The sequence below is a fragment of the Schistocerca serialis genome, chromosome 2 (genome assembly GCF_023864345.2).
Source record: "Schistocerca serialis cubense isolate TAMUIC-IGC-003099 chromosome 2, iqSchSeri2.2, whole genome shotgun sequence".
NCBI lineage: Eukaryota > Metazoa > Arthropoda > Insecta > Orthoptera > Acrididae > Schistocerca > Schistocerca serialis.
The window spans coordinates 1,159,666,810-1,159,690,325 of NC_064639.1; the positions used below are offsets into that span (position 1 = coordinate 1,159,666,810).

Sequence of the window (23,516 nt, forward strand, 5' to 3'; positions counted from 1 at the left end):
GGTTTCATGCTCGTGTAGGAAACTGTTCATTGGGTACTGATTTATGTTTTTCTTTATGTGAATCACTGTTTGAAAAGTGTATTCACAGGGAACAGTCAAGATTCCCATAGATTTAAACAACTCTGTGCAACGCCTTCTCTTGTTACTATTTGTCATAATTTGGATGGCTCTTTTTTGTAGTTTGAAGATTGTTTGCATATTCTGAGTATTTGTTCTCCAAAAGATTATTTCAAAACAAATGATTGAGTGCACATATGCAAAGTAAGTTGCTCCGGTGGATGAGTTACTACACAAAAGTTTTATTATTCTAAGGGCATAGCATGATGATGCTATTCGCTTTCCAAGGGCATTAATACGTTCAGTCCATTAAGCACAGTAAGAAATCCAGACTCCTCATGAACCATTCAAAATTTCCCAGTGGGAATCTATATATAGTAAAATGAGATGTAGATGTAAGAGGAGTGTAAAAGATAAAGAATCCATCTTATAGTATTCCTAGAATAAGTTTCATTTTCATATGGCTCTGTGCTGAGTGGGAAAGTGACTGCAAATCCGGAGGTCCATGGTTCAAAACTAATCACGTTCTATAATATTCAAATTATTCTTGTTACTGTGATTTGATATATAGCCTGTTTTATTTTTGAACAGAGTTTTTAAAAAATCCAAATCTTATCCATCAGAATGTGGACAGCTTTACTTTACCACATGAACAACAAAATCTTGAATGAAATTGTCATTCTGCAGCAGAGTATGCGTTGATATGAAACTTCCTGGCAGATTAAAACTGTGTTACAGACAGAAACTCAAACTTTGGCTTTTAGCTTTTTGTGGGCAAGAGCTCTACCCACTGAGCTTCCCAACCATGACTCACGAACCATCCTCACAGCTTCGCCTGCCAAAGGCAAAGGTCCCGAGTTTGAGTCTCAGTCCAGCTCACAGTTTTAATCTACCAGAAAGTTTCAATAAAATCCTGCTCTAAGGTAATGGAAGCAATTACGTATGCAAGAACCATACAACACCTGTCTCAAAGTACCTCAGCATCAGTTTGGATTTCAAAAGGTTCTCTCCACAGAATATGGTATTTTTCAGTTCACAAAGTAATTAACAAAATTTGGATGATAAAATACTGCCAGATGAAATGTTCTGTAACTTGTCAGAAACATCTGACTGTGCAGTTCACAGTATTCTGTTAGAGTAGGTAAAATATTATGCTTACAGGTTATTTTGCTGGTAACTGGTATTCACCTTCTCAAGCTAGAAGGATGTAGAGTATCGCATTAATAAAGTCAGAGTGTTCACAATGAACCAGCATCTTCAGAATGAAGAATAATCATTACCAAGGTATCCCACAGATCTATATTGAGTCTGCTCTTGCTCTTGTTTTATAAATGATCTTCAACCATAAACTCAAGAAACAGTAGTTCTCTTTGCAGATGATGGAACTATTAAATTCAAGCTCAAAAACAACTTCAAGAGTTGAAAAAGTAAACAATAATTTCCAAAAAATTGATAAGTTGTGCTCTGTAAACCGACAGTTATTGAATTTAGATGAAGCACAATATATGCATTTTAGTAGTGGACAAGGTTTGACCACACCATTAAAAATACTGCATGAGTTTCTGCATTATAGTAAATCAATGAATCCGAATATATCACATTCTTAGATGTTTACATTGACAAAAAACTGAACTGGAAGTCTCCTGTTACAGATCTCAAACATCTCGGCTCTGCAACTTCGGCATAATGGATTTCATCAGATTCTGGAGATTATGATGATGTCAAAATGTCAAAACAGTGGCTTACTTTTCCCATCATCATTCAATAATGTCTTATGGCCTCACTTTCTGGTGTGACTCTTCATCAAGGGGAAATATGTAGCACAGAAGTGTGTAACAAGGAAAATATATAGTGACTACTTCAAAACCTTGCATTCTGCTCGTCAAACAGTTTGGCATACTGAGAACAGCCTCATTAAGTTAGTTGTCCACAATCAATGACATCCTGTAAAGAGTAGCATTTATAAATATAAATATGATACTAGATGGAAAAATTATTTAACCATAAATTATTCACCATTAGTCTGACACAGAAAGGTCTGAGGTATTAACCAATAAACACATCTGACTGCCTGCCCAGTAATGTAAAGAATCTCTCTCTCTCTCTCTCTCTCTCTCTCTCTCTCTCTCTCTCTCTCTCTCTCTCTGTGTGTGTGTGTGTGTGTGTGTGTGTGTGTGTGTGTGTGTGTGTGTGTTTTGCTGCTGCTTGGTGAGTGTATTTTTTATTTATCCAATTAAATTATTTAGTCAGTAATTGTTTTTATTGTTATGTTATATTTTCTGCTAACCTATTATCTGCTTTCACCAATAGTGACTAATTGGAGAAACTTTGTATTGTGTCATATCATCATATTTTATCCAAAACATCTCCAGCACAGGAAGAACTACTACTTCTAAGCTTATACACGAGCTGTTATTATAATTACTGTATCTTTGATGCCCCCACGGGAACAACACACAGGAGTGTGCTCAATATTCATGTCACCCAAAGCTGCTGTTTAGAACTGGATCATATTTCTGTGTGTGTGTGTGTGTGTGTGTGTGTGTGTGTGTGTGTGTGTGTGTGTGTGTGTGTGTGTGCGTGCCAATTCATGTGTTTCCTCTGTTTGTGGTTGAATTGTAATATATCTTATTTTCTATTTACACTGCATTCTTACAAATGTTGAAGTAATCGACAGCTGCTGTCTCAGCTCCTCTCTTGACGATTTAATTGCTTCCTTTGTCTCTTCCTGGTTGTTAGCCAGCATATTTGCAAAATTCTTCTTGCTGAGAGTAAGTTCACTAAATGTGCCCTGGTCTTCTATTTTACCCTGTGAAAATTGGAGAAACTAATTTAAGTGAACATGTTTACCACAGAACTGCTGCTAATGTACCGACGCACCACTGAAAATAACATAATGCAGCTGATGTATGAGGATCTGTAATTCATTTAGGCAAACAATTCTATGTCTTATCATTTGAAGCCAAACTATACAAACATTTTGTATAGTCTGATGTACTGTTTGTTCCTTGACATAAAATTGGAACGATTTTGTTGATGATTACGATTTTCATCATTACTTTATGACATCTGAACCAAAACCAAAACGATTTTTAAAAAGGTAAGTAGTCTATGCTCTGCTATACAATGAGGTGACGAAAGTCATGGGACAGTGATACGCACATACATAGATGGCAGTAGCATCATGTACCCCAGGTGTAAAAGGGCGCTGCCTCTGTGGAGCTCTCATTTGTACTCCGGTGATTCATGTGAAGAGGTTTCCAACACGATTAGGGCTGCATGATGGGAATTAACAGACTTGGAACGCAGAACTGTAGTTGGAGATGGAACACATGGGACATTCCATTTCAGAAATAGTTAGGGAAATAAACATTCTGAGATCCAAGGTGTCAGGATTGTGCCAAAAATACCAAATTTCAGGCATTACATCTCACCAAGGATAACACAGTTGCCATGCCTTCATCTATTGACCAAGAGCAGCAGTGTTTGTGTAGAATTATCAGTGCTAATACACAAGTAACCCTGCATGAAGTAACAGAAGAAACCAAGGTGGGACATACAACGAACGTATCCATTAGGACACTGAAGCAAAATTTGGCATTAATGGGGTATGGCAGCAGATGACTGATTAAGTGCTTTTGCTAGCAGCATGATATTACCTGCAGCGCCTCTCCTGGGCTTGCGACCATATCGGTTGGACCCTAGACAACTACAATATTATGGTCTGGTCAGATCAGTCCCGTTTTCAGCTGGTAATAGCTGACTGTAGGGTTAGAGTGTAGTGCAGACCCTGAAGCCATTGATGCAAGTTGTCAACAAGACACACCGCAAGCTGTTGGTGACTCCATAATGGTCTGGGTCCTCTGGTCCATCTGAACCTGTCATTGACAGGAAATGGCTATGTTCGACTACTCAGACTATTTGCAGCCATTGTGGGCTTCGTGTTCCCAAACAATGATTAATTTTTATGGGTGACAAAGCATCATGTCAGCAGATCACTATTGTTCACAACTGGTTTGAAGAACATCCAGAACAATTTGATCAAATGATTTGGCCATCCAGATCACCCAACATGAATTGCATCGGACTTTCGTGGGACATAATTCATGCAGAAAATCCTGCACCGGCATCACTTCCACAATTATGGGTGGCTATAGAGGCAGCATGGCTGAATGTTTCTGCAGGGGACTTCCAATGACTTGTCGAGCCCACGCCACGTAGAACTGCTGCATTACGCTGAACAAAAGGAAGTTCGACACGCTGTTGGGAGGTATCCCATCGCTTGTCATTTCAGCGTAAATTTTCTTTATAGTGCTTTGATTTATGTTGCTTGAACTACTGGCAATTTGATATTACCTAATTCTAATTCATTTTGTCACTTTTCACAAACAAATCAAAGACTTCAAGTTGTTATTAAGTATTTACTTTGTGACAGGACCATCTCACACAGTGTTAACTATAGTCTAGTCCAGATATTTAAGAATATGATTTTGAGTGATTAGGTTTTATACCTGAATTTCCTTACATTGTTTAGGATTATAATGTGATCTGCATCCTTAAGGTACTGCAATTGGTGGGTAACCAAGACTCTTGTCTTTGTACATAAGTAACCATTGATGCAGTCTTCATAAAGTTGTTTACCAACATGGGTGTCCACAGCAGACAGGGGATCATCCAAGAGGTACAAGTCTGCATTTCGATAAACGGCACTGCAACAGAAAGATAATTTGTAATTTAAGTGTAGACTTCAACAGACGAATGTCAGTGACACTATTTTCATGGATGGTTACCAAGCACTAATTTTTTCTACCTTTGATTGACAATTTATGAGCAATATTTCTTACGTTTGGAAAAGAAATTATATGATAACAGTGCTATAATAGTCTGTGGGAATAACAACTCATTAAGGTCCATGTTGCATCCAATAGCAGAGAAAAGAAACCAAAATTTTATTTTTATACCTTTCCTCTTAAGTCATTTGTTAAGTCTGTTCATTGTAACTGCCTTACACTCACTTGTATTTACCAGTGTGACATTTTTGCCAGTAAATTTGTTTTAATTTTGCTATAATAGTATCGAAATGTTTTTGCACCTACTTGTCCAAGTAGAACTTCCCCACTCTGTTGACGTGCAACAAGCATGCTGAATTATCCGTACAGCGGTAACTTACAACACTATGTTCCCGCTGAACAGTGGACCATGAAACTGGACAATATTACTGTGACCTTTCACCCAACCACCCAACCACATACTCTTTTTAGTGGATTAACAGATGTGATGAAAGATACAGAGAACATTATTTGTGAGGTGAAAAGTGAGCATCATTATGTTTCTCCTCCCACAAGTGTCGGCAACAAAGGGGAACACTTGCAACAAATCAATGTGGCACAACCTTTTGATCCTATTGACTTCAGTGAGTCAGATCAAATTACCCAGATAATTAAGATAATTAACTGTACCACCGAGGCTACAACCACACGCATTCCATTGTGCTTACGCACTGGAAACTGAGTGAATGAACACATTTCCTTCCCCATGTGGAACCCAACTGGCTGAGTTGCATGAGAATAGTTACAGTTACAGTTTATCTCCTGCACTGTGCTTATTCAATGAAGTTCTGTACGATCATACCGCCAGATCACATAATCTAGTGCCACAGGAACACCATTTCAGTGATGTTCTGCAATATGTGAACTATTTTTAGAAAAATGACGGGAAGCTGCTACTCGGTATATAGTGGAGATGCTGAGTCGCGATAGGCACAACAAAAATATTCACACAATTATAGTTTTCGGCCACTAAGGCCTTTGTCAGCAAAAGACACACATACACACATGCACACACAAACTCATGCAAACAACTTGCACACACGTCTGCAGTCTCTGACAACTGAAACCACACTGCGAGCAGCAGCACCAGTGCATGATGGGAGTGGCGACTGGGTGGGGGTAAGGAGAAGGCTGGGACGGGGAGAGGGAGGGATAATATGGTGGGGATGGCGAACTGAAGTGCTGCAGTTTAAACGGAGGGCAGAAGAGAAGGTGGGGAAGGGGGGGGGGGGTGGTAAGTAGCAAACAGGAGAGAAATAAAAAGAAATTGAAGACTGGGTGTCGTGGTGAAATGACGGCTGTGTAGTGCTGGAATGGGAACAGGGAGGGGGCTGGATGGGTGAGGACAGTGACTAACGAAGGTTGAGGCCAGGAGGGTTACGGGAACGTAGGATGTATTGCAGGGAAAGTTACCACCTGCACATTCCAGAAAAGCTGGTGTTGTTGGGAAGGATCCATATGGCACAGGCTGTGAAGCAGTCCTTGACATGAGGGATATCATGTATGGCAGTGTGTTCAGCAACAGGGTGGTCCACTTGTTCTTGGCCACAATTTGTCGGTGGCCGTTCATATGGACAGACAGCTTGTTGGTTGTCATCCCTACATAGAATGCAGCACAGAGGTTGCAGCTTAGCTTGTAAATCACATGATTGGTTTCACAGGTAGCCCTGCCTTTGATGGGATAGGTGATGTTAGTGACTGGACTGGAGTAGGTGGTGGTAGGAGGATGTATGGGACAGGTCTTGCATCTAAGTCTATTACAGGGGTATGAGCCATGAGGTAAGGGATTGGGAGCATGGGTTGTGTAAGGATGGACGAGTATATTGTGTAGGTTCGGAGAACGGAATCCTTCCTAAAAACCCAGGATCCTAAACCCCTTACCTGGTTCAGATTCATTGATGACATCTTTGCTATCTGGATTGAAGTTGAGAACAGCATATCCACATTCCACCAGAACCTCAAAGAACTTCTCCCCCGTTTGCTTCAACTGGTCCTACTGAAACCAACAAGCCACCTCCATAGATGTTGACCTCCACCTCAGAGATGGCTATGTCAGTACATCTGTCCATATCAAACCTAGTAACCATTAGCAATACCTCCACTTTGACAGTCTACACCCATTCCATACCAAGAGGTCCCTTCTGTACAGCCTAGCCACCCATGGTAGTTGCATCTGTAGTGACGAGCAGTCCCTCTCTAAATATACCAATGGTCTCACTGAAGCTTTCACTGACTGTGGCTATCCTCCCAACCTTGTACAAAAACAAATCTCCCATACCTTATCTTTACAGTCTCCCACCACCTCCTGAAGTCCCACAGATAGTTTATATAAGCACTGACTGAAATATGTTTTGTGATTAGACCATACTATCTACCAATGTTGAACTTTGTATGTTAGTCTTATATTAACGATATTATTCCTGCTCGCTGCATTTATTAGGAAATGAAAGTTTGCTTGTGTTTCTGATATGTTGCTCAACAGAACTGAATTTTCATTATTTAAAATGTTCAAAATAAAGTTTCAGTACAATAGACACACACGATAGACATGAATATAACAAAGCAATTGATGTGACAGTAGACATTTAGACACTTGATAACAGATTTCAATTATTTTTAGAAGTCAATGAATGAAAAACAAAACTGCTGCATAAAGAATGAAACAATAGGGCTGCAAGTAAGGAAGTGGATAATATACAAATATACTTGTATTGTGTGCAATGGTACTTAGATTTTACAACATTTCAGAAGAAAGAGTTGTTAGTCCAATAAACATATAAAATGCTGATTTATTGCTAATAGAAGATCTTGTGTGTTCCACAGAAATGTTGTATTGAATCCAAACATTCTACTACTTGTTTCATGCGTGGCCCATCATCAGACAATATGTTAAAAAATATACAGGGTGTCCCACTCAAACCTCCCTGATTTCAAGGACCCAGGAGAGAAAAACCACAGTAGATATGATGATGAAAAATGCAGCACAGTGTAGAGCATCCCAAAGAATTTATAGTCAAATGTCAGAAGTGCCAAGTATTGTCGCCAGAGTGCAGCATGGTCGCATGAAGTGAAAATGGTGACTCCACAGCAGCATACACAATCAGTAGTGTGGTTTGCAAAATCAAAATCGCCAATTACTGTGCAAATAAATCATCATTGTTAGGTTATGAAGATGGCAGCTGCAGTTGTAACACGTGTTAAGTTCAGCTCGCAAAATTTAGTTGAATTCGAAGGTGCTCTCGCAGGTGGTGTTGTCTAGTACCAGTGGAAATTGTGTAAACTAGTGTTCTGTGCAGTAGTGCTATTTTTTGCCTGTGTTCTACCAATATCTACGCTGGAGAAAATGGTAAACAGGAGAGTCTACAGCAACGCGTCCAGCAGTGGGGAAGCAGCAGGTGCGGCGGGCCCGCTCTTGGCGGAAGGTGCGGCCGCGGCTCCCGGTATAGCGGAGCTGGTCCGCTCTGAGGTAAACGCTGCGCTTTATCGCAAAGACAATCTTGATCTGATAGCAGACACTATATCAGATACAGTAACGGCAGCAGAATTGGCCAAAATGCGTGAAACTGTTGAGGCCAATACTGCCAAAATTACAGCATTAAAAAAGTCTGTATCTGAATACGAGAAAAAGACTCGAGAGTTAGAAAAACTACCTGCCGCAACAGACGAGCTAGTACAGTACCAAAGGTGAAATAGTCTACGACTGTTTGGAGTAGCAGAAAATAAGGAAGAAGACACAGACAAACTGCTTATACAGGTTGCACGTGAAAAATTAGGCATTGGAGTGAATAAGGCAGACATTGACAGGAGCCATCGGGTGGGATGAAAACTACCAGGTGCTACCAAACCTCATCCAATAATAGTTAAATTTGTCTCATACCGAAAAAGGGTGGAGATCTTTACCCAGAAGAGGAGGTTAGCAAGGACAGGGCTTACAATAAGGGAAAATCTGACACATGAACAGCTAAAAATTTTAAACAGTGCCCTATCACATTTCGGTCTTCAGAATGTGTGGACTCAAGATGGCAGAGTAATCATTAAGACGGCAGCTGGAAAGAAGACAGTCACAAACATGACAGAACTGAATAGAATTAAGTGAAGCTACTCGAGCCAAAAGTGCAAACTTAATACCATTTGCAAATTGTAACATCCCTATACTCAGATATACTGTCTTGTAATTGTATTAACTTTTTAATTACCCCCATATTTGTACCTTTAACTAATTATTTTTGTACTTGTATTAACTTTGTATTATTTTTTGTACCTGTAGTTCTAATGTTTACTTAATTTTAGTTACTGCTAATTTCTTTTTTTATTTGCTCTGTTTATTCTCTTCCATTCTGTAATAGCACCATTGCAATTATTAGTGTCTCCCTTAGTTCATTAATCACCCATCTCTTCGGTTTAAATTGTTCATAACAAAAATCACTACCAGTATCACTTTAGTAAATTTCAATTTAATTCTAGCTTCCTACGATAATCTATTAGTTATTAAGCTTACTTCTTTCAGCTGGCAGCATTGGCCTTTTAAATCACTCTCCATTTCCTCATTTCCACCCTAAGCTGTTTCAAATAGGCTAATTACATTTCTCCTCTTACGACAGAGGATACACAGTGACACACAGCCGCTCACTGTTTTGGTCAAATTCTCATTGCACGAAATACCACTGCTCCATTTTCTAGAGACTGACAAAGTAAGAGATGTTGGTCAAACATCGGCCCCTGGCCTCTCGGCACATGATGTAATATTCCTGGCCTACTCTGTGCAGCCCCCAAGGATCAAATCGCGTTACGTAACTTGTAGGAACATTAAACGTATTGACTTGACACTAACAGCCGATTGCTCAGAAATCTCATGGCATCAAATAATCAGAGAACCTACAATAGATGGCAAAATTAATGAACTTGGTGATAAACTCACTGCCCTCTATGACAAACGTGCACCTGTACGCACAATCCACATAAAAAAATCTCTTCCTCCATGGCTGACAGCTGAATTACATAAAATGATTAATAATAGGGATGCTGCCCACAGGCGTTTCAAGGCAGATCCCAAACCCGAGTGTTTCGAAGAATATAGAAAGCTACAGAACAGAGTGAAATAATGCATTCACAATGCTAAAATCAGCCACCCTTGCTCCCTTGTATGCAGCAATCTGACGCCCACGACTCTATGGAAGAACCTACGTAGCTTGGGGGTTGGAAAGGTAAAATTGGTAACAGCTTTCCATGCCTCAGCTGACAAATTAAATGAATTCTTCTCTGCACCTCTGAATACCCACACAGCTGATAATTACCGTCTACAAGAATCCCCTAACTGCATAACTAACAACGATACATTCCACCTAAAACAAGTAACAATAAATACGTCAAGAAAAGCAATAATGAGAATCTCTTCTGATGCAATAGGCAACGACAGTATCGGTATAACCATGATTAAGAATGTTGCCGATTACTTAGTACCTGTCTTAACTGACATATTTAATTTTTCCCTCGTGAACGGAATATACCCCACTGCATGGAAAAGAAGCATAATTCGACCCATCTCTAAGATCGAAAACCCGCAACTGCCTAGTGACTACCGACCAATTAGTATACTGCCTGCTGTTTTCAAAGCACTTTAATATATATAAAATCACTGAACACCTGTATGAATTCAGCCTATGTGACAAATTTCAATCCAGTTTCCGTAAACATCACAGCACAAACACTGCTCTAATTAAAGTAACTGATGACCTGAAATATGCCATCGACAGCCAAAAGGCACCAATATTGACGCTACTAGATTTCAGCAAAGCTTTTGATACTGTTAACTCTGACATATTGCTCAGAAAACTGCAACTGCTTAATTTCTCAGATAGTGCAATGAGATGGTTTGGAAGCTACTTAAAAGACAGACAGCAATGTGTTATTTGCAGAAATGAAAAATCTTCCTGGAAACATGTCTCCTCGGGAGTGCCAAAAGTATCAGTGTTAGGACCACTTTTGTTTTCTTTAAATGTCAACAATATTTAATCGGTTCTGTCCTCCTGTAAATATCATTTCTATGCTGATGACCTCCGGCTCTACCTAAGCATCAGACCCGAAGATATAAACACTGGAATCGCTCAGATGAATGATGATCTGTCTTCAGTAGTGACATGGACGAAAAACCTGGGGCTTAAACTAAATGCAAAAAAGACACAAGTAATCTTAATAGCACATCATAAATTAATAAGTTCAGATTTCTGCGAACGGCTGCCTCCTATTCTGCTCGACAGTATTCCAATACCGTATCAGAAAACAGTTAAGAACTTGGGTGTAACTTTGGATGAGCATCTCAACTCGGCGGAGAATACAGTCGCAGTGTGCCGGAAGATGTCCATTTGTCTCTATGCTCTCAAAGTTTCGGAACGTATTTCCACAGGACTTTAAATGCCAGCTCGTGCAAGCACTCGTTCTACTGAACCTCCACTATTGTGATGTAATTCAACAAGGCATGAGTAGTGAAAACAACTGACGGCTAGAACCAACTATGAATGCCTGTGTGCGTTACACCTGCAACATTCATTCACCGATATGATCATGTTAGTGCTTCATACTCCCAGCTAGGGTGGCTGTGGCCAGACATATTTCATGACTACCACACCATGTCTACTTCACCGACTCCTCGTTGCGCAAGCACCCCAATATCTTGCTTCAGAGATTAAACACCTTTCATGCCATCACAAAACAAAAAACTTTTGCAAACTACTCCTCAGTTGCCGCTGTCCGCCTCTGGAACAAACTGCCATTTATCTTGTGCAAAATTCAATCCCCTGCTGTTTTTAAGAACAAGCTGAAGCATTTCCTACTATCATCCTCATAGCGTTTTCCACAAAATTAATGCACAAGGCCAATCCTCTCCTCTGTCAAATAGCAAAGCTAGTGTCTATCTTGCTCCTTTCTCTTCTTCCTCTTCATCTATCTTTAATAACCACTCAATCTTATTTTGCTTTATATTTCCTTAATTATGTTACATCATGTCTCTATTCTTCTCCTCCCTTCACCGTCTGTCTCCCTCATACTCTCTGCTGCTAACACTCCTATCTAAAATCTGTCTCTTTCACAATGTCTAATTATAACAGTACTTATCTACGAATATAAACTCTATATGTATGTATTTTTCCAAGTGTGCCTTTGTAATTGTTTATTTCACTTTTTGTACTAGATGATGTTTAACATGCCTACCAAAACATATGAATGTAAAATAAGTAGAATGCCTGGTTAGATGTAAGAGAGGGCCTGACGGCCCTAATCTTGTCAGGTTAAATAAATCAAAATAAAAAATTGTGTGTATGAATGTGATCTATCTGACGTGAAAACAATTTAGGAATGGTATAGGAAGTTTCTGGGAACAGGAAGTGTTCTGAAACATTCTGGCAGTGCATGTTACGGAGTTTCAGAAGAGTCAGTGGAGTACATCAGACAAACGTTTCTCAGAAGCCAGTGTAAGTCAATTTGTCAAGCATCTAGGCCACTTGATGTAACTCTGTCAACATTGCATCATATAGTTCACCAGCATCTTCATATGTGTGCTTAGAAAGTGCAAATTCTGCAACATCTGACGCCAAATGACAAACCACACAGACAACAATTTGCTGTGGATATGCTGCAGCGTATTGATATGGATGTCAGCTTCCTCGAAAGATGTTTGTTCTCAAATGAGGCAACCTTTCCTCTATCTGGAAGGGTTAATAGGCACAATGTTCTGATTTGGGGTTTGCAAAATCTGGACGTTGCCATCGAACATGTTCGTCATAGCCCTAAACTAAACGTCTGGTGCAGGCTAATGGACGACAGGATTGTTGGATAGTTTTTCTTTGCAGAACAAACAGTGAATGGGTCTTTGTATCTGGTCATGTTGGAGCAGTTTGTCTACACTCATATAGAATACTTGAAACCCAACATCATTTTTCAACAAGATGGAGTTCTGCCACATTGGTTAACAGATGTTCGCAAGTTCCTGGATAGGACAGTTCCCAATAGTTGGATCGGATGCAGAGGATCCACTGCCTGGCCATCACGTTCACCTGACATTATGTCGCTTGATTTCTTCATGTGGGGGTTCATGAAGGACCACGAGTATGCAACTCAAGTGCACGATATTCCTACATTGTGATATCTTATCGCTAATGAAATTGCAACAATAATAGAGGAAATGTCACACAGAAACTGGCAAGAAATTGAATATAGACTCTATATTCTTTGTGCTACAAATGGTTCACATATAGAGGTGTACTGATGATAAATAAATAAATTCTTTGAGATGCTCAACAATGTGGTTTATTTTTCATTGTCGTATCTACTGTGGTTTCAAGACTGTTGAGGACTGGACCAGACTAGATTTGAAAACCTAACTTAAAGGAGGAAGACAGAGTAATATGCAAGACAGAGACTGCTGCTAAATATCAGCACGATTTGAGTGTGAAAAGCTAAATGCATTGCACATAAAGGAGGGAAGAGGACAGCGAAAAATAGACAGATCAGAAAATGAAAGATGTAGAGAACTAAAATGGAGTGAAAAAAAGGAGTAGTTACTATTAAGTAGTTGTATGTATTTTACTGTACTATATGGGTTGTCCCCATTAACACTGTGAATTCTGATCATATTCAGTGTCTCACATGGCTATTGGTAGCCTTTTTGTTACCCTTTTTGTTACTTAGTGTAAATTTTCTCATATTTGACATTGTTTGGAGCACCAAGTTTGGCACGCTATCTGGCAAGCATTCTGTTTACTTTGCTCTGGTTATCACGAACTGTTCACTTTAGTTTTCATGTTCAACAATAGTACTTGACTGTTTTCTCTGTGAAATCTCATGCACTGTACGTCACTGCTAACGCTACTTTCTAATTATGTACACCGGAACGCATTCTGTAAATTTGTTTGTCACTTGTTTTATCTTACTGTGTTGGCCGTGAAGTGTTTTTGTGCTCATTATGTATATATTTTCTAACAGACTGTCTGATGACGAGTGTAATAGGACACCATCCTCTAGCAATATTTTTCCTCAACAGTGGTTGTCGATACCAGTATTATTTTTCGAATTTTGGACATGTCAATATTATCTCAGTTGTTTTCCTGGAAACTTGCTTATAATTCTTGACACAGTATGCTGTCTTTCAAGCTAAAATTTATGAAAAAGAATTACTTTACAAAATATTTAAGTTTCAATATTATAATCAATAAGTACTAGTTCTGAATGTACAGTTAAAATTAGTTTTTTCAGAAACATTTGAAATTACGAATTATTTGCACACTTAAAATTTCTATAATTAATTACCCAATCCTGTACTGTTTACTATGTTTATTTCTGGATTCATTTATGAAGTAATAATCAAAATTAATAACATAATGAAAACTTGTAGGAATTCATTTGTTAAGAAAAACTGTAAACCCTTTGGAATATTGTTCCTTCTGCAGAGTGAGAGAATCTTAAGATTGCCTCTGATCTATCAGATGTATTTTATATAATAGGTGCGAACAATGTGATTTTGCTTAATGTGAAAAATTGAAATATTGTATGATATAGTAAAATGTGAGAAAAGCAATGGAAAATATATTTACATTAAAAAAATTCTAAAACAACAATCTTCTAATTTATTTAGTTCGAACCAATCATCAGGACTACGTTAGATTTTCAGCTTCAAGTATCAGACTCTTATCTATACATGACAAGTTAAGTAAACTTTAAAGTTTATTGTAATCTTTGTTCCTCTCTAATATAAAAAAAACTGCTTCTTAATTACTTGGACTGGTCACTGGTTAATGAGGACGATGGATGGATGGATGGATGGATGGATGGATGGATGGGCCATGCTCGGAATGCGTAATAATGAGTTTGGATTCAATACAACAGTTTTATGGAACACCAAAGATCTGTTATTAGCAACCAATCAGCATTATATACGTTTATTGGGTTAATCATAAAGGTCACATACCTCACGTGCAACTTTAAGCTGCCATTGCAATTGCAAGGGAGTAGAAGGCGGTAGTGGTGGTGGTGGTGGTGGTGGTGGTGGTGGTGGTGGTGGACAGAGGAGGAGGAGGAGGAGGAGGAGGAGGAGAATACTGTATTTACATCCTTGTGAGCCAAAATAAAATACTACAAATACAAGTGCGTTAAATTAAGATTTACCAAAATTACAAAGCTACATAAACCCACCACACTGTAATAGTTTTACAATTAATTAACACAATTTCAGAATTAAACTATAATAACTCACCGTGCAAGGTTTATTCTTGCTCTCTGACCACCGCTCAGAGCTACACCTCTTTCTCCAACAATTGTTTTATCACCGTGGGGAAAAAGTTCAAAATCTCTTGTAAGTGCACACGCTCTTATGACTTCACGATACTTTTTTGAATCATATGGTTGTCCAAACAAAATATTTTGCCGTACAGACCCAACAAACAACCATGGATCTTGGGACGCATATGAAATCTTCTCATCAGCACTTATTGAACCACCAGTAATTGGAAGTTCACCAAGAACTGCATGAAGCAGAGAGCTCTAGAATAAAATTATTAGAGCCTATTTATATAGAATAACTGACAGTTATTATTGATTAAGAAGCTTAATAAAACAAAAAAAGAACAAATTTAATTTATAGCTCCTTACTACAGCAAACTCAGTTCACTGGAGAAAATCTTAACAATATACGTAACATTTAAAACAATTTGTTGCTGTTTATGAAGATAAATATATACAACAACAACATTCATATGTAATTTATGGAACTCAGAGTATGTAACTGAGACTATCATGAGACAAGAGAAATGGCATTACAATAGATGTTTTTAATAAACCTCATGAAGTAAGATTAAGGTTTTTTTAGTTTCTCGTGTATTACTGTTATGTATTTTTTTGGCATAAAAATATTGAATGCTTGATGCTTCACAGCTTTCAGATATTTATTAAATGACATTATCTATGCACCATGAGCTGCACAACAAATGTTTTATTTTCCAATACTAGTTTTCAGGTTTATAACCCATCATCAGTGGAATCTGATACAGAGGAACAAACAGCTGCATGAGCATGGATTTCTTCAAAGTGATAGCTGTACATATGTATTAGTAATGTAAGTCTACTTACATTAGACACTCCTACACCAATGACATTGCTTGTTAGGTAATACGACAGACTCTAAAGTATATTCTATAAAATAGTACTCACTCTAATATAATAGAAGGAAACATTCCACGTGGGAAAAATTATATATAAAAACAAAGATGAGGTGACTTACCGAACAAAAGCGCTGGCAGGTCGATAGACACACAAACAAACACAAACATACACACAAAATTCAAGCTTTTGCAACAAACTGTTGCCTCATCAGGAAAGAGGGAAGGAGAGGGGAAGACGAAAGGAAGTGGGTTTTAGGGAGAGGGTAAGGAGTCATTCCAATCCCGGGAGCGGAAAGACTTACCTTAGGGGGAAAAAGCTACAAACTGTCCATTCGCATGAATGGACACAGGCAGACAGTGTTTGTTGGTAATGAGGATCACCCTGTGGCTAAACATGCCTTGGTGCACAGCCAGCACATCTTGGCACAGTGTTACACCGTCCGGGTTATCTGGATACTTCCCACCAACACCAACCTGTCAGAACTCCGAAGATGGGAACTTGCCCTTCAGTATATCCTCTCTTCTCGTCATCCGCCAGGCCTCAATCTCCGCTAATTTCAAGTTGCCGCCACTCATACCTCACCTGTCTTTCAACAACTTCTTTGCGTCTACACTTCTGCCTCGACTGACATCTCTGCCCAAACTCTTTGTCTTTAAATATGTCTACTTGTGTCTGTATGTGTGGATGGATATGTGCGTGTGTGCGTGTGTATACCTGTCCTTTTTTCCCCCTAAGGTAAGTCTTTCCGCTCCCGGGATTGGAATGACTCCTTACCCTCTCCCTAAAACCCACTTCCTTTCGTCTTCCCCTCTCCTTCCCTCTTTCCTGATGAGGCAACAGTTTGTTGCGAAAGCTTGAATTTTGTGTGTATGTATGTGTTTGTTTGTGTTTGTTTGTGTGTCTATCGACCTGCCAGCGCTTTTGTTCGGTAAGTCACCTCATCTTTGTTTTTATATATAGTACTCACTCTGTCATTTATGTTACTGGTTCAACAAAATAGTCATATTGCATAAAGACAGAAATGATATGTCGAGTAGTCGACATTACCTGTCTGTTTCTAAGACCATATTTACACATGTCTGTGACATGCATTCATATAAATATGTTAATCACAATTTTTGACAGTTGGCATGTGAAGATATAATATGCAAAATGTGCAGGATTGCAAGTATGTTCTCTGAACCTTGTTTCAAAGATTCTCCATGTTTGCCCAACATAAAATTTATCACAATCACTACATGTTACTTTGTACACCCCCAAATAAGAAAGTCATATACTATCAACATTACGTAGATGACACATTAGTCTTGTTTGATGGCACTCTTGATGAAGCTGATACAGGTTACCAATGACTTCATCAGTTACATTAGACCATCATCTTCACCATAATACAAGGTTATTACAAATGATTGAAGCGATTTCACAGCTCTACAATAACTTTATTATTTGAGATATTTTCACAATGCTTTGCACACACATACAAAAACTCAAAAATTTTTTTAGGCATTCACAAATGTTCAATATGTGCCCCTTTAGTGATTCGGCAGACATCAAGCCGATAATCAAGTTCCTCCCACACTCGGCGCAGCATGTCCCCATCAATGAGTTCGAAAGCATCGTTGATGCGAGCTCGCAGTTCTGGCATGTTTCTTGGTAGAGGAGGTTTAAACACTGAATCTTTCACATAACCCCACAGAAAGAAATCGCATGGGGTTACGTCGGGAGAGTGTGGAGGCCATGACATGAATTGCTGATCATGATCTCCACCACGACCGATCCATCGGTTTTCCAATCTCCTGTTTAAGAAATGCCTAACATCATGATGGAAGTGCGGTGGAGCACCATCCTGTTGAAAGATGAAGTCGGCGCTGTCGGTCTCCAGTTGTGGCATGAGCCAATTTTCCAGCATGTCCAGATACACGTGTCCTGTAATGTTTTTTCACAGAAGAAAAAGGGGCCGTAAACTTTAAACCGTGAGATTGCACAAAACACATTAACTTTTGGTGAATTGCGAATTTGCTGCACGAATGCGTGAGGATTCTCTACCGCCGAGATTCGCACATTGTGTCTGTTCACTTCACCATTAAGAAAAAATGTTGCTTCATCACTGAAAACAAGTTTCGCACTGAACGCATCCTCTTCCATGAGCTGTTGCAACCGCACTGAAAATTCAAAGCGTTTGACTTTGTCATCGGGTGTCAGGTCTTGTAGCAATTGTAAATGGTAAGGCTTCTGCTTTAGCCTTTTCCGTAAGATTTTCCAAACCGTCGCCTGTGGTACGTTTAGCTCACTGCTTGCTTTATTCGTTGACTTCCGCGGGCTTCGCGTGAAACTTGTCCGCACGCGTTCAACCATTTCTTCGCTCACTGCAGGCCGACCCATTTATTTCCCCTTACAGAGGCATCCAGAAGCTTTAAACTGCGCATACCATCGCCGAATGGAGTTAGCAGTTGGTGGATCTTTGTGGAACTTCGTTCTGAAGTGTCGTTGCACTGTTACGACTGACTGATGTGAGTGCATTTCAAGCACGACATACGCTTTCTCGGCTCCTGTTGCCATTTTGTCTCACTGCGCTCTCGAGCGCTCTGGCGGCAGAAACCTGAAGTGCGGCTTCAGCCGAACAAAACTGAGTTTTGCTACGTATCTGTAGTGTGTCGTGACCATATGTCAATGAATGGAGCTACAGTGAATTTATGAAATTGCTTCAATCATTTGTAATAGCCCTGTATATGAAGGAAATGGGAGTATTAACTTTCTGTATGTGAAAATTAAAAGAGGAAGAGATACACATGTTCGACATATGTGGAAAACCTACTACAACCGACAGCATAATTCACAGCAGTTCTTGCTAGCCACAATCCCAGAAAGCATTTTATTTCCACTCAGCAATTGATAGGTTAGTCAAATATCCTTTAAGTGAGGCAACTTAATGCCGAATTACATACACTGGAGAAGGTAACATTTCAAAATGGTTATGACCCAGAACTAGTTATGAAACTATACACAAGAATCAGAAAGAACTCTAAGACTAGGAATCAAATTACATTAGAAATGAGCACATAAGCATAAAAAGCTAAGTTTACAACCTTACCATACAGAGGTCACTTTTTTGACGAAGTAAGTCATTTGTTTCAAAAACTAGACTTCAAATTGACTTCAGGTCAGAGAACAATGTGAGACCATGTCTTATAAGCAGTACTGATAATAGCCAAATATTTAACATGTCAGTGGTGTATGAAGTAGCATGTATCCAGAATGAGATTTTCACTCTGCAGCGGAGTGTGCGCTGATATGAAACTTCCTGGCAGATTAAAACTGTGTGCCCGACCGAGACTCGAACTCGGGACCTTTGCCTTTCGCAGGCAAGTGCTCTACCAACAGAGCTACCAAAGCACGACACACGCCCGGTACTCACAGCTTTACTTCTGCCAGTACCTCGTCTCCTACCTTCCAAACTTTACAGAAGCTCTCCTGCGAACCTTGCAGAACTAGCACTCCTGAAAGAACGGATATTGCCGAGACATGGCTTAGCCACAGCCTGGGGGATGTTTCCAGAATGAGGTTCATTCTGGAAACATCCCCCAGGCTGTGGCTAAGCCATGTCTCGGCAATATCCGTTCTTTCAGGAGTGCTAGTTCTGCAAGGTTCGCAGGAGAGCTTCTGTAAAGTTTGGAAGGTAGGAGACGAGGTACTGGCAGAAGTAAAGCTGTGAGTACCAGGCGTGTGTCGTGCTTCGGTAGCTCTGTTGGTAGAGCACTTGCCCGCGAAAGGCAAAGGTCCCGAGTTCGAGTCTCTGACGGGCACACAGTTTTAATCTGCCAGGAAGTTTCAAGTAGCATGTAGCGATTGTGATGGAGTTTATGTTGGGCAAACAGTGAGAGCCTTTGAAATGAGGTTTAGAGAACATACTAATGTTAGTGAAGCCAATTCCTCAACATTCAATGCTCATTTAAGGGAAAACAAATATTATGCTAATGTAGTTAACAAAATCATCATCGTTCTCCACAAAGCAGGAAAATGCAGATTACACACACACACACACACACACACACACACACACACACACACACACACACACACACACACACACACAGAGAGAGAGAGAGAGAGAGAGAGAGAGAGAGAGAGAGAGAGAGAGAGAGAGAGAGAGAGAGAGCAAAACAATCAGACAACATACATAATTAACACACAGTTACAGAGTAAGATGTATATACAAAATTTCAACAGTGTTTTAACCAAATAATTTTGGTTTGGAGTCTATTTCCTGCAAGTATAATTGTTTAATTTGATACGGTATCTGACTATTTTGCAGTCTTATTCCTTTTTATATATTCTATCTTCACACGCTGGTTGCCAAAAATTGTGATTTACATAATTATATGAATGCAGCTAACAGACAAATAGAAATATGATCTTAGAAACAACAAAGGACAGGTAATGTAGACTCTCTGACTTGCCAATCCTAAGTTTCTTCTATATGACAGTTATGTCAAACATTATCAGGAATTTCTTGGTTCAAAAAACTTTACCAACAGCCATTTGTGAACGGGAATCTGTTGTATAATGATCGGATTTACAATTCCAGTTTTATGGCATCATTCAATGAGATTGTTAATATGATGATAATGTATGAGACCTGAAGATGGCAATATTGAGTTGCCAAAACTTGTAGCATTTGAGATATAAAATAAAATAAACCAAAACATATGGCTCTTGGTAAAGTTTTTTGAGTCAAGAAATATGTACCAGCCAACGTCCCCCATGCCATAATGGACCAACAGAGACTGATTATCAAGAATTGTCACTGTCTGAAGTTTAGCAGCTAAAACATACATGACAAGCTATGTACTATGTTGCAGAACATACTTCAGATCCTGCCATATTAAATGACAAGCACGTCATGTATCCAAGGTTCTTGGGTGTCCAGCCAGATCCAATCGTCGAAGTTCCACAATATTTCGGTGAATAACCATTCCGCCATCATTAGGTGGTGCTGATGGAATTCCATCAGCACCACCTGATGATGGCGGAATGGTTACTTGCCGAAATATCGTGGAACTTTGACAATTGGATCTGGCTGGACACCCGAGAACCTTTGATACAGCAAATTCGCTGGGAAAGCATCAGATTAGATTAGATTAGATTAATACTAGTTCCATGGATCATGAATACGATATTTCGTAATGATGTGGAACGAGTCAAATTTTCCAATACATGACATAATTAGGTTAATTTAACAACATACTTAAGTTAATATAACAACTTTATTTTTTTTTTTTTTTTTTTAATTTTTTTAAATATTTTTTTCTTTTTTTTCCTTAATTTATATCTAAAAATTCCTCTATGGAGTAGAAGGAGTTGTCATTCAGAAATTCTTTTAATTTCTTCTTAAATACTTGTTGGTTATCTGTCAGACTTTTGATACTATTTGGTAAGTGACCAAAGACTTTAGTGCCAGTATAATTCACCCCTTTCTGTGCCAAAGTTAGATTTAATCTTGAATAGTGAAGATCGTCCTTTCTCCTAGTATTGTAGTTATGCACACTGCTATTACTTTTGAATTGGGTTTGGTTGTTAATAACAAATTTCATAAGAAAGTATATATACTGAGAAGCTACTGTGAATATCCCTAGATCCTTAAATAAATGTCTACAGGATGATCTTGGGTGGACTCCAGTTATTATTCTGATTACACGCTTCTGTGCAATAAATACTTTATTCCTCAGTGGTGAATTACCCCAAAATATGATGCCATATGAAAGCAATGAGTGAAAATAGGCGTAGTAAGCTAATTTACTAAGATGTTTATCACCAAAATTTGCAATGACCCTTATTGCATAAGTAGCTGAACTCAAACGTTTCAGCAGATCATCAATGTGTTTCTTCCAATTTAATCTCTCATCAATGGGCACACCTAAAAATTTGGAATATTCTACCTTAGCTATATGCTTCTGATTAAGGTCTATATTTATTAATGGCATCATACCATTCACTGTACGGAACTGTATGTACTGTGTCTTATCAAAATTCAGTGAGAGTCCGTTTACAAGGAACCACTTAGTAATTTTCTGAAAGACAGTATTGACAATTTCATCAGTTAATTCTTGTTTGTCAGGCGTGATTACTATACTTGTATCATCAGCAAAGAGAACTAACTTTGCCTCTTCATGAATATAGAATGGCAAGTCATTAATATATAATAAGAACAACAAAGGACCTAAGACCGACCCTTGTGGAACCCCATTCTTGATAGTTCCCCAGTTTGAGGAATGTGCTGATCTTTGCATGTTACGAGAACTACTTATTTCAACTTTCTGCACTCTTCCAGTTAGGTTCGAATTAAACCATTTGTGCACTGTCCCACTCATGCCACAATATTTGAGCTTGTCTAGCAGAATTTCATGATTTACACAATCAAAAGCCTTTGAGAGATCACAAAAAATCCCAATGGGTGGTGTTCGGTTATTCAGATCATTCAAAATTTGATTGGTGAAAGCATATATGGCATTTTCTGTTGAAAAACCTTTCTGGAAACCAAACTGACATTTTGTTAGTACTTCATTTTTACAGATATGTGAAGCTACTCTTGAATACATTACTTTCTCAAAAATTTTGGATAAAGCTGTTAGAAGGGAGATTGGACGGTAATTGTTGACAACAGATCTATCCCCCTTTTTATGCAAAGGTATAACAATAGCATATTTCAGTCTATCAGGGAAAATGCCCTGTTCCAGAGAGCTATTACACAGGTGGCTGAGAATCTTACTTATCTGTTGAGAACAAGCTTTTAGTATTTTGCTGGAAATGCCATCAATTCCCTGTGAGTTTTTGCTTTTAAGCAAGTTTATTATTTTTCTAATTTCAGAGGGAGAAGTGGGTGAGATTTCAATTGTATCAAATTGCATAGGTATGGCCTCTTCCATTAACAGCCTAGCATCTTCTAATGAACACCTGGATCCTACTATATCCACAACATTTAGAAAATGATTATTAAAAATATTTTCAACTTCTGACTTTTTGTTCGTAAAGTTTTCATTCAATTTGATGGTAATACTGTCTTCCTCTGCTCTTGGTTGACCTGTTTCTCTTTTAATAATATTCCAAATTGTTTTAATTTTATTATCAGAGTTGCTGATTTCAGACATGATACACATACTCCTGGATTTTTTAATAACTTTTCTTAATATAACACAGTAGTTTTTATAATTTTTGATAGTTTCCGGGTCACTACTCTTTCTTGCTGTCAGATACATTTCCCTTTTCCGGTTACAAGATATTTTTATACCCTTAGTAAGCCATGGTTTGTTACAAGGTTTCTTACGAGTATATTTAACTATTTTCTTGGGGAAGCAGTTTTCAAATGCATTTACAAAAATGTCATGAAATAAATTATATTTTAAATTGGCATCAGGTTCATGGTACACCTCATCCCAGTCTATCTGCTGTAGGCTTTCCCTGAAATTTGCAATTGTTAAATCGTTG

At 38.7% G+C, this 23,516-nt stretch overlaps 1 protein-coding gene across 1 annotated transcript in view; it reads right to left on the reverse strand.

Annotated features, from left to right (window-relative positions):
• Positions 1 to 23,516, reverse strand: part of LOC126458616 (ATP-binding cassette subfamily C member 4-like) — a 305,514-nt gene that overhangs the window by 66,501 nt on the left and 215,497 nt on the right. Inside the window, exons 10-12 of the mRNA XM_050095782.1 lie at positions 15,130 to 15,416; positions 4,583 to 4,766; positions 2,714 to 2,866 (exon numbers count right to left, since the gene is read on the reverse strand). Coding sequence (XP_049951739.1) covers positions 2,714 to 2,866; positions 4,583 to 4,766; positions 15,130 to 15,416 — 624 coding nt within the window. The remainder of the gene's footprint in view (positions 1 to 2,713; positions 2,867 to 4,582; positions 4,767 to 15,129; positions 15,417 to 23,516) is intronic.